Here is an 11,899-nt window from a genome sequence, read left to right as displayed (position 1 = left end):
AATAAGAAGACACAGCGGCAAAATAAATCCAACAACACCATTGTTTTATCACAAAACCGGATAGAAAACTGTCCGGTTTAGTCCAACGTTTCCAGATTTGTCGGACCACTACACAACTATTGATTTAGAACCACAGAGTTGCCGCAAGTCGCAAAGAAAACAGTATCTGAGGCCACTATTCCAACACAATTTCGATTTCAACATAACCAACTCAAATCAACTACACAAAAGGTGTAGTAGACCTTACAGTGAAATGCTTACTTACAGACTCTAACCAATAGTGTGGGGGAAAAAAGGTATGTGTGTGTAGGTAAGAAAATAAATAAAACAGTAAAAATACATTTGAAAATAAGAGTAGCCAGGCTATATACAGACACCGGTTAGTCAGGCTTATTGAGGTAGTATGTACATGTAGGTATGGTTAAAGTGACTGCATATATGATGAACTGAGAGTAGCAGTAGAGTAAAAAGAGGGGTTGGCGGGTGGTGGGACACAATGCAGATAGCCCGGTTAGCCAATGTGCGGGAGCACTGGTTGGTCGGGCCAATTGAGGTAGTATGTACATGAATGTATAGTTAAAGTGACTATGCATATAAGATAAACAGAGAGTAGCAGCAGCATAAAAGAGGGTTTGGGGGGGGGGGGGGGGCACACAATGCAAATAGTCCGGGTAACCATTTGGTTACCTGTTCAGGAGTCTTATGGCTTGGGGGTAAAACTGTTGAGAAGCCTTTTTGTCTTAGACTTGGCACTCCGGTACCGCTTGCCATGCGATAGTAGAGAAAAAAGTCTATGACTGGGGTGGCTGGGGTCTTTGACAATTTTTAGGGCCTTCCTCTGACACCGCCTGGTGTAGAGGTCCTGGATGGCAGGCAGCTTTGCACCAGTGATGTACTGGGCCGTACGCACTACCCTCTGAAGTGCCTTGCGGTTGGAGGCCGAGCAATTGCAGTACCAGGCAGTGATGCAACCGGTCAGGATGCTCTCGATGTTGCAGCTGTAGAACCGTTTGAGGATCTCAGGACCCATGCCAAATCTTTTTAGTTTCCTGAGGGGGAATAGGCTTTGTCGTGCCCTCTTCACGACTGTCTTGGTGTGTTTGGACCATTCTAGTTTGTTGTTGATGTAGACACCAAGGAATTTGAAGCTCTCAACCTGCTCCACTACAGCCCCGTCGATGAGAATGGTGATGTGCTCAGTGCTCCTTTTCCTGTAGTCCACAATCATCTCCTTAGTCTTGGTTACGTTGAGGGATAGGTTGTTATTCTGGCACCACCCGGCCAGGTCTCTGACCTCCTCCCTCTGCTTAATCTAATACAGTGACAACTAAAATATACCAAAAACAATTTAGTCCAACATAAGCTAAATATGTCCATGGTTCTGATGTATGTGTGTATATGTGTGCGTTCGTGCAAGTAAAAAAATATGTAGACTCGAAACTCCAACGCCATCCTCCTCTCTTTCATGTTAAACGGTTGAGCACTCTGTCATACAGTACAAGCTTTTATTTTTTGTTGTCCTAGACTACCTGGCTAAAATGCTTGCTCACTAGCCTAACTTCCATTCATGAGCAACATTATTTAGTTAACATTAGCCTAACAGCTAGCTACATATTGAACTTCCATCCTCGCAGGCCAGGGGCACAATAATGGATGGATCAGAATCGCAGTTATAATAATTGGCCAGTAAGGATAATTAGTAAAACCACAAGTTCAAATCCCGATCTCCATCCATTGCTAATTTAGGAAAGGGCCAACTTTAGCTAGTTAGCTACCAAAGGACAATGACATGCAACAATTCAAGTTGTTTCTGTCAATGACGTATGCTTTCAATGTAATTTCATAGGAGTGACGCCAAAATCCAAACTGGCTTCCGTTGACACTTTTTTTTGGTGGGCCAGGACCATTCACAGTTGAGCTTGCTCAGTATAGCTCAACGCTGATTGGCTAATTTTTATACTTTTTTCAATACTTTTTTTTATCAAGGTAGGCCAAATGCTCCATTCAATGCTACGGGCGGTAACATTGTCATACTCGTTTGGACCAAACAGCATCAGATAGATGGCCTACACGTAGAGAGACAGAGGGGCGCTGTTTTGCTTTCTCCTGTGAGATTCAATTCGCAAGAGGCTGAATGTAAGGAAATGATGAAACACAGAGAGACAAAAGATACATAATTTTTTTATTGGTGAATTTTTTGGGGAAGCCTGACTTCCCTTGGCTCCATGAATACACGCCACTGCCCCCTCCCATCATTGCTGTTGGCAGTTGCCTTGTTGGTGAAGTCGCTCATCATCGCCACACAGGTGAGCCAATCAACTAGCAGATTAAATACAAGCTGCATTTTAATTAGGCAACTGTTCAACAATTGACCCAAAAATATGAGCGAGGAGCTAGCCAGTGCTGGTAAGACTGAACAAGCCAAAGTGGTCATGTGACAGTGCTATACTGAACAGTTGAGGTAAGGTTCTCAGGCTCAGTAACTGCTGCTGTGTCTTGTCCAGCAAAAAGTCATTTTGGTGAAAGTGGACCACACTTTGGCATGCTATTTCCTAATTAAAAATGTATATATTTGTTTTATGGCTGGGCAACTAAGACTTCAGAGGTTGTTTAATGGCTTGTAAAATTGACATGTTCTCTAATTTCACTTTTACAGACAAAGGGACACAAAAAGATGCCAGTCTGAAGAAATTGTATATTTTACAATCTATTATAGTAAATAAAGTTTTTTTATTGATTAAATCAACCATGTGTTGAGGAAATGATGGAACACTTTACACAGTAAATGCCAAAATGTATCATCCTTTACCACAAGTAATCAATCAGATATGGAAAGCCTTATACAATATTAATTTAACTTGTCATATTTAGTTCATTAATCTAATCAACTATATACATTCTGTTTAAAGTCTAGGGAGTTAAATTCTTGTAGTTACTGGAAAAACTATATGGATACATCTATATTGAATGTGTGTATATACAAGCTCATGAAAAATACATAAAATTACAATCTCATTGGTTGCAAGTCATCAGAACGGGGAAAACCTGGTCTCTGTGTCAAGATCATGTTCCTGTATGGGAGAGATCATTTTAATTACATGAATCACAAATTAATGTCAATCATTGCCTAGATCAACTAACCATGTGTGCATATACCAAAGGTTCTGATGTTCATATGGCTCACCTGATTGAGCTTCTTGAACTCCACGACCTGGAAGAAGATGTGCTCCAGGATGTGTTTGGCATCCCTCTGATCTTTATCCAACTTCCCCGTCACCCCCAAGATGTCCCCACACTTCCTCACGTAGAACTCTAGATCATCGTCTGTGCCTGCAGGAAGAACAACAACGTCATTAAGTCAAATAAGACCTGGGGTTAACACTGACATTGTCGGAGATCAGCTAACAAAATAATAGGATGTAGTATGACGGTTCAACACTTACATTTGTTGGAGAGCTGTGCCAATCGCACCTTCTCAGAAGAGAAGGTTTCATCCAGGTCAAAGAGGTCAAGCATGGGGGGAGGCAGATCCCTGAAGGCAGGCGGGAAGACCTGCTCAAAGCAACCCATAGGAAAACACAGACAGATCTTGGAGGGATGACAAATTGGTCATTTTCTACAATGATCAAGTGTGTATAGTCGCATCACTAAATCCCAGTCAATAAGCTCGATTTGAATACAATCACTAATGCACATGTCATTCTCAGTTGAGTGTATAGAACCCAGACAATGGTTGACCTAGAGGAGATTGTGTAGAGCTAGAGAGGGGTGCTGAGGGGAAACTTACAGCAGGCTCCAGCTGTGGAAGGGGAGTCTCAAACTGAGGTGTGATCAGCTGGAGGGGCTCATGTTTGACATTCATCTGCTTGTAGGAACTGCAGGAGGACAAGTCAAACACATTGTCAACAAACATACCGTAAGATCAAGGACCTCAGCCACCCGAGCCACGGCCTGTTCACCCCGCTACCATCTAGAAGGCAGAGACAGTACAGGTGAATCAAAGTTGGGGCAGAGAGACTGAAAAACAGCTTCTATCTCCAGGCCATCAGACTGTTAGTTAGTCATCACCAGCCGGCCTCCGCCCATTACCCTACCCTAAACTTAGTTACTGTTACTTGCCGGCTACCACCCGGTACTCAACCCTGCACCTTAAAGGCTGCTGCCCTATGTACATAGTAGTTGAACACTGGTTACTTTAATGTTTACATACTGTTTTACCCACTTCTTATGTATATACTGTATTCCAGTCAAGGCTCATCATATTTAACTTCTGCTGTACGCACCTTTTCTATTCATATACTGTCTATACACAGCATCATATACATATATATTTATATTCCAGACTCTGACATTGCTCGTTCTGATGTTTCTTAATTCCTTTCTTTTATTTGGGGATGTGTGTGTATTATTAGGTATTACTGCACTGTTGGAGCTACAAACAAGCATTTTGCTGCACCTGTGATAACATCTCGAAATGATGTGTACGCGACCAATACAATTTGATTTTATTTATGATTTAAACATGCAGGCATGGAAGATAAAACAGCCTGTACCCACTTCCACTATGGCCTACTGTAGTGAAAACTGATGTCTCCAGTTTATAAAGCAGTATGTGTCCTCACCTGATGACTTGGGGCAACGTGTTTGTTGATAGTTTGAGTAGAGACATGTCAAACAGGGAGGTAAAGTCTCTTGGATTTTCCTCTCCCTCTTGCAAGCATACTCGCAGTCGCTCAGACAGGCAGCCAGTGTCTGGTAGCATGGTGTAATCTGTGATCTGAGCCAAACAGAATGAGAAGTGTCACTTCTAGAACTCAAAGGTAAAACTGCAGATCCTAAAACATGCCTTGGCTTCTCACCTCGGGGTCCTCTGCATCTATCTGGTTCAGATTAATGTTATCACCCATGAGCCACTGGAAAACTACATCCTGTATAACAAAAAGAGAAAGGGAACATTACAACCGAATGGAGTCAGTAGGGGATCAAATAGTGGATCAGCTATTTGGATCGCATTCTCACAACTATTCTTGTGTTACTGTGAAAAAGTTAACAAGCCTCCCATCAGGAAGTCGTCAAATACCCTTTTCACACAACTGAGCTGAGCAAAGATATGCACAGCCATGCTGTACTGCCCTGACCTGGTTATGCACCCATCATAGTTGCTGGAACAATTCTGGAAAGGACAAAAATCTCTAAACCAACACATTGCAGTTGAGTTGGCATGATCGTGTGAAAAGGGTAAAAGAGGCTACATTATTGGCTCTCAAATGTGACAAGTCTGAGTGTTTATAGACAGACACTCCACTCACCATTATTTTACTGTTCTCCTCTTTGTCCAGGTACTGGTCACTGAACATGTGACAGGACCCCATCACTGCCAGTTTGCCTGCCTCCTAAATTACAAAAAAAAATTTTTTTGACACAACTAGTAAATAACTGACACACTGTATCTTTGAAAAACAACGTATGATCATGTTGTGGTGTTGGCAGGAGGTCAACGGTAGCTCCTCACCTTGACCTGATAGAAGGCGAGGACAGGCCTGTTGAGGGGGAAGCAGACGGACCCAGTGGAGAGAACAGCCACAGCAGGCTTCATCACGCTCAGTGTCGCTCCATACGGGTACACAAATGTGAGGGCCCTGTTCAAGTACACATTAAGAATACAGGTTGCATTTTTTACCAGGGGGCCACTGGACAAGCCAAACTGCAATCACTGTTTCACTCATTGGTTTGCTTGTTTAACAAGGGCCAACCGCTTTTGGCAAATCTGCCTGTTTGTTTATGTCCGGCATATGATATGATTAGACATGAAACTGTGATAAATATTTCTGTCGTCTGGTGAGAGTGTTGACAGTTATAAACATGAAAACAAACATACACTTGGCAATGATGACATGAAACCAGAGAAGACCTACTGTGCATTGTTCCCGACACTTTCATCTTCGATGATCCCCGTCACCACTTTGCCTGCAGCCCGACTGATCTCTCTAAAGGATTAAAAGCAAGATGCTTGTACAGTAGCACAACAATGTCTGTGTCTCATAGCTTGTGAAAGTATCAACCACAGTATCCTTTTCTGCTACATTTACTAAATTGGCATTGACAAGAAAGCAATGATAAAAGCACTATTACTTTTGGACACACCAAATATCCAGATGTCTAAATGGTTAATCAACTAACCTGTTCAGAACACCATTGGACACAAGTGCTTCTTTTGGATGGAAATACTTGTAGTAAACATTCCTCACGACAGCATCTACAGTAAAACAGAGAATGAAGACAGAACACTCATCATCAATAAAACTCTGACAGTGAAATATCTGGATGACAACAATCGGAGTCACAAGTTCTATTCTCATATGATCCTCACCATTATTGACCATTATCCCAAACTCCTCAAGGAGGAAGTTGATATTGGTGTCATACTTCATCTCCCCTCCTTCACCCAGCATCACAAGGACATCTCCTCCCCCATCCAGGTACTGCTTCAGGACCTCCAACTGAGCACGAGAGGGCAAATCAATGTCTGACTCAAAGCATAAAGCAACCAACATATCTAACAGTGTTTAGGTTGGCAGATACATTTTCTATATTAGTGGAATGTTTTGCTGCAGAATTGCAATACAGGGACACGTCAAACTTTGATATGAAACTTTTAAATCTGTTATTTGATTACTCTGCCCAAAACTCCATCCAAAGGCATGTCATTTGACCTCCTACAACTGACCAGCAACACACCTCAGCAGCAGTGAACTTTTCCCTGGGGCCAGCAGTAATCCACAACTTCACACCCTTCAACTTCTCCAAGGAGAGCTCCTCTTTCATGCTGTGCAGGAACAAACATAAAACCACATATATGAGGAAGTAACCTTATTATGATGACAAATACGTGACTACAATGTATTGTTCTTATGTAGTTATTGCAAGCAATATAGCCAGCTAACTAGCTTCCTAACGTTAACTTACCTCTGAATCTTCCATTGTTCCCTGAGTCTCTTCTGCAGGGACTTGTAACCATTGTTGGCTGTGAACAGTTCTCTCTTGGATGCGTTAAAAACAACACTGCTGCGCTGCTCCTTATCCATTGTATTTTAACTTCTATTTAAAGACCTGTGACAAACACGTTCAATTATTGCATTGCGTAGCTATTTAATGATCTACTCAACGTTAGCTAGCTAGCAGCTAAGTTAGCTAGCTAACTTACACAAATCGTTACTAGCGAGCAAAGTGTTGAAGGACCAATCATTTGCTGTTTCTTTGTATATTTGAACAAAGTAGCTAAATCCCTAATGCATCTTAAAATATTAACTGATTTATATAAAAGGATAATTATCGTTGTAAGTGAAGTTAGCTGGCTAGCTAAATACCTCTAGAAACCATCTTCCAGTGGCTCAAAATGGTGCATTGTGGGTACAAACTGATCCACAAGAGTAACCATGGGCGCTACATGCATAGCAACAGGAGAAGGGATCACAGACATAGATTCTCTCTTTCCCGCTGATACTGCCCACACTGTAGCAATACATGCCCCACGGTCTCTTTTTCCTGGCAATAATCACACTTTTCTGTTGGGTGCTTTCCTATCACATTTAAAGTCATATTTAACTGGCTGTGTCCCATCTTTCCACCGAGTTGGGCCTCTCTTCTTTTTATTGGCAAATCACAACCAACTGACAGGTGCATGCATACACATCCACCTGGAGTGTGAGGTCAGTCACGACCTATCTATATCACTATATTCTCTTAACTAACCCTGAATTTCTAATAAAATAAAATAATTCCCTACAAACCTCGCTACTCCCATCACCACCACCCAAAATTTCACCCACTCCCCTATCCCGTCCAACCTCTCTGACCCTGTCAAACGACCTCTCCCGTTCAACATCATACATTCCACAAAATAATATATGTTCAACTGTTTCCTCTACCATACAGCCATTACACATTCCAGTACCATGTTTCCCTATCAATTTCAAAGATGTATTCAATCCTGTGTGCCCTAACATAGTGTCATATAATGGAAGTTATCTCCCGTACAGATTTCCTTGTACTATAAAAATGTCTGCCTTTACTACTATCATCCCAGGGTCTCTGCCAGCAATCTAACCCATTTATCCAAATCAATGTTTTAATTTCCCCTCTAGCCAACTGCACCTGTATATCAACAATATTATTTTTCACTGCTTTTTTTGCTATTATATCTACTATATCATTTCCATAAACTCCTGTATGAGCCAGAATCCAACATAACTGAATTTCAATACCATTTCTTTGTCAGCCCAACAACAGCATCATATATATCTATTTTACCCCCTTTTTCTCCCCAATTCCGTGATTGTCCAATTGCGATCCATTTTCGATCTTGTCCCATCACTGCAACTCCCCAACCTTGCTCGGGAGAGGCAAAGGTCAAGTCATGCGCCCTCCAAAAACATGACCCGCCAAACTACGCTTCTTAACACCCGCCCACTTAACCCGGAAGCCAGCTGCACCAATGTGTTGGAGGAAACACTGTTCAACTGATGACTGAAGTCAGCCTGCAGGCGCCCTGGACCACCACAAGAAGTCGCTAGAGTGCAATGAGTCCATTAAAGCCCCGCCCCCCGGCTAAACCCTCCCCTAACCCAAACAACGCTGGGCCAATTGTACACTTCCCTATGGGACTCCCGGTCACCGCCGGTTGTGACACAGCCTGGGATCGAACCCGGGTCTGTAATGACGCATCATGCAGTGCCTTAGACTGCTGCACCACTCGGTAGTCTAGCATCGTTATTTCTAACCATAAATCCTCACGTTCTGACTTTCCAGATATTAAACTACACAAAACTGATGCAGAGTCTCAACATATTACTACTCTTCTTGGTTGGACCTCCTCTACCCATTGGAATCCAACGATTATCGCAGTCATTTCTATTGAATATACAGATAAATCATGTGTTAGTGTCTTGCATAGATTAACATCGAACTCAGGAATAAACACACCTGTTCCTGTCTTTCCATACATGGCATCCTTTGAACCATCTACAAGACAAGAATAAAACTCATTACTAATATATTGATCCACTATTGTTTCTACATTACCTTCTTCACACACAGTTTATTTTTTTTCGATCAGGCTAAGAACAACATGTGGTCTTGTATAAAACCACGCCTCTTCCTCTCTGTCAGCAGTCAGTCTGTAACATCAGCCAGGAAAGGACGCCAGCTCATACCGTGTTCAAATCAACTTGGAACTCAGAAGTCTCTGACTGCAGCGCGTTCAAGAAAACTGGGAATTTGGGGAAAATCGCTTTGAACGGTCATCCAACTCGAAATTCCAACCCGGGAATTCGGGAACTTACTGACCTGAAGATCGCTGATGTCATAATTTCAGTTCCCAGTTGTCTTGAAAGCACCAGTATCCTAATCCACCGGGTACATTTATGTCAGGGGAGAACAACTCATTGTCAGGGGAGAAAACAGAAAACAGGATCCGCCATTATAGTGGAGGGCGAATTGGCAATTTTCGTGATCAAGCTTTGAGTAACTAAATACACATTTCAAAGACAATCATGGTACCAATAATTGCTAATATTACACCAGATGTATATCCTGCTATAGCTGACCCAGTCAAGTGGTAGGTCACACAAGCTCACAGAACGGGACCGCCAAGTGCTGAAGCGTGTAGCGAGTAAATATTGTCTGTCCTCGGTTGCCACACTCACTATCAAGGTCTAAACTGCCTCTGGAAGCAACGTCAGCACAATAACTGTTTGTCGGGAGCTTCATGAAATTGTTTTCCATGGCCGAGCAGCAACACACAAGCCTAAAATCACCATTTGCAAGCGTTGGCTGGAGTGGTGTAAAGCTCTCCGCCATTGGACTCTGGAGCAGTGGAAACGCGTTCTCTGGAGCAATGAATCACGCTTCACTATCTGACAAGTCGACCGACGAATCTGGGTTTGTCAGATGCCAGGAGAACACTACCTGCCCGAATGCATAGTGCCAACTTTGGTGGAGGAGGAATAATGGTCTGGGGCTGTTTTCCTGGTTCTGGCTAGGCCCCTTAGATCCATTGAAGGGAAATCTTAACGCTAAAGCATACAATGATATTCTAGATGATTCTGTGCTTCCAACTTTGTGGCAACAGTTTGGGGAAGGCCCTTTCCTGTTTCAGAATGACAATGCCCTCGTGCACAAAGCGAAGTCCAAACAGAAATGGTTTGTAGAGATCAGTGTGGAAAAACTTGACTGGCCTGCACAGAGCCCTGACCTCAACCCCATCGAACACCTTTGGGATGAATTAGAACTCCAATTGCAAGTCAGGCCTAATCGCACAACATTAAAATTCTCCAACCTCATTGAATCTGAATGGAAGCAAGTCCCCGCAGCAATGTTCCAACATCTAGTGGAAAACCTTCCCAAGAAGGGTGGAAACTGTTATAGCAGGAAAGGGGGGACCAACTCCATATTAATGCCCATGATTTTAGAATGAGATGTTTGACATACTTTTGGTCATGTAGTGTATTTGCAACTGCTCGGACAAAAAAATCTTGGTCGACCAACAGCCTATTGACCAAACAGTAGACCAGTCGACTAAATGGGGTCAGCCCTAAATGTATCAATCATTTATTGTTACCATCGGTGCATTTCTTACAAATAACCTGTTGATCCATCTTTAAAGCCAATGGGACTGTCATCAAACGCTTTTAGCTCTTGCTTTTTTACTCAATGTATTGATGAATTTCATCATCTACAATACTTCGCAAACTCAATGTGCAATCAAATGTTATATGAATGCTTCCTTCCAAAATGTGTATATTTGACAGAGTTTAATATTATCTCCAAACAGGGAAAGCTAGGTTTGTCCTCTGCTGGGTGCTCACTTGGATTCATGCCAAGCTTTGACTCAGTGCCAGTGCCTAGTCATTACTTGATTACTTTATTGTATCACTATGATAACGCTATGATGTCCAATGTGTAAGACATCTCATCTCCTGTATTTACTCTAGTGTCCCTTACATCTATGGTAAACACGGGTAACAACTCAGGGGAGTGTTTTGAGCAGCTGCAGTACCAAGGGGTCCTGAGGATGGATACATGTGATGAGGTGGAGGTCAAGGTGCCAGTAGATATGATATACACAGATGTCCCGGACAGAGTGATTGAAGTGCTGCAGGACATCTACTCAGCAGCTAGCCAACTAGAGCAAGAGCTTCTCCAGAGTGTCTCTGCCAGAGCCATTGTAAAAGCGGTCGTGCAGCAGATCAATGCAGCTCTTTCTAGGGCCCTCCAAATAACCTGCTTAGATCGCAATTACTTGCTATGGTGGGATCTGGCAAGTGCTACAGCGAAGATGGGTTGGCAGCTGTTGAGGGCCATGGAGTTCCTTTGATCACCCCTTCAGCAGACATCTGTGGCAATGAGGAAGGAAGTAGACCATTGAAATGTCGTTTTAACATTTTCCTTTGTGTCATGTCAGTGAAACTGAGGAGTATCTCCAAAGGGATTAAACAAAGTAACAAGGGAGCATAACAAGAGCACAGGCTAGTTGTTGACCTGGCATCTTCTAGCAAGAGTCAGCAGAGGAAGCTGGGTCTAGTACAGATTCTGAACCCTCTAGGGAGATCACTGAGGTCAGGGAAGTCCTTCAGTTGGAATCAGACGATTCTCTACCATTGGGGCAATGCTCTACAACGTTGGGTTCATGCCGCAGGAAGGACATGTTGATGAGGGCTTGTCCAAGGCTTGTTCCAGGACAACTTCTTTAGCACCACTTTCTCAATTGATGAGACCCAGAAGACTGTCGCTACTATTAGCACTTCTGGAAGTGACAGGGGTACTAGCATTATCACTACCTCAGAAACCCCACTGCAGTCTGCACCACCAGGAAGGAGGTCTCGGAGAAAAGAGTGGCCGA

At 42.9% G+C, this 11,899-nt stretch overlaps 1 protein-coding gene across 2 annotated transcripts; it reads right to left on the bottom strand.

Annotated features, from left to right (window-relative positions):
* Nucleotides 1-2,168: 2,168 nt before the first annotated feature.
* LOC129814994 (intraflagellar transport protein 52 homolog) lies at nt 2,169-7,445 on the bottom strand. Of its 2 annotated transcripts, XM_055868215.1 has the most exons (14): nt 7,368-7,445; nt 6,967-7,110; nt 6,739-6,826; nt 6,371-6,500; nt 6,181-6,256; nt 5,916-5,987; nt 5,513-5,639; nt 5,310-5,393; nt 4,860-4,928; nt 4,623-4,777; nt 3,788-3,875; nt 3,444-3,552; nt 3,185-3,330; nt 2,169-3,071 (listed from the first exon to the last, which is right to left on the bottom strand). In XM_055868215.1, exons 2-14 carry the CDS (start codon nt 7,083-7,085, stop codon nt 3,030-3,032), a joined length of 1,305 nt encoding a protein of 434 aa, XP_055724190.1. In that variant the 5' UTR covers nt 7,086-7,110; nt 7,368-7,445; the 3' UTR covers nt 2,169-3,029. The 2 variants fall into 2 exon arrangements, with proteins under 2 accessions (XP_055724190.1, XP_055724189.1); XM_055868214.1 differs by having other exon boundaries at nt 6,967-7,419.
* Nucleotides 7,446-11,899: the final 4,454 nt, after the last annotated feature.

Source organism: Salvelinus fontinalis, chromosome 18, assembly GCF_029448725.1.
Source record: "Salvelinus fontinalis isolate EN_2023a chromosome 18, ASM2944872v1, whole genome shotgun sequence".
Taxonomy (NCBI): domain Eukaryota; kingdom Metazoa; phylum Chordata; class Actinopteri; order Salmoniformes; family Salmonidae; genus Salvelinus; species Salvelinus fontinalis.
The sequence above is the reverse complement of the archived record's forward strand: the minus strand, read 5'-3'. Positions and strand labels throughout refer to the sequence as shown.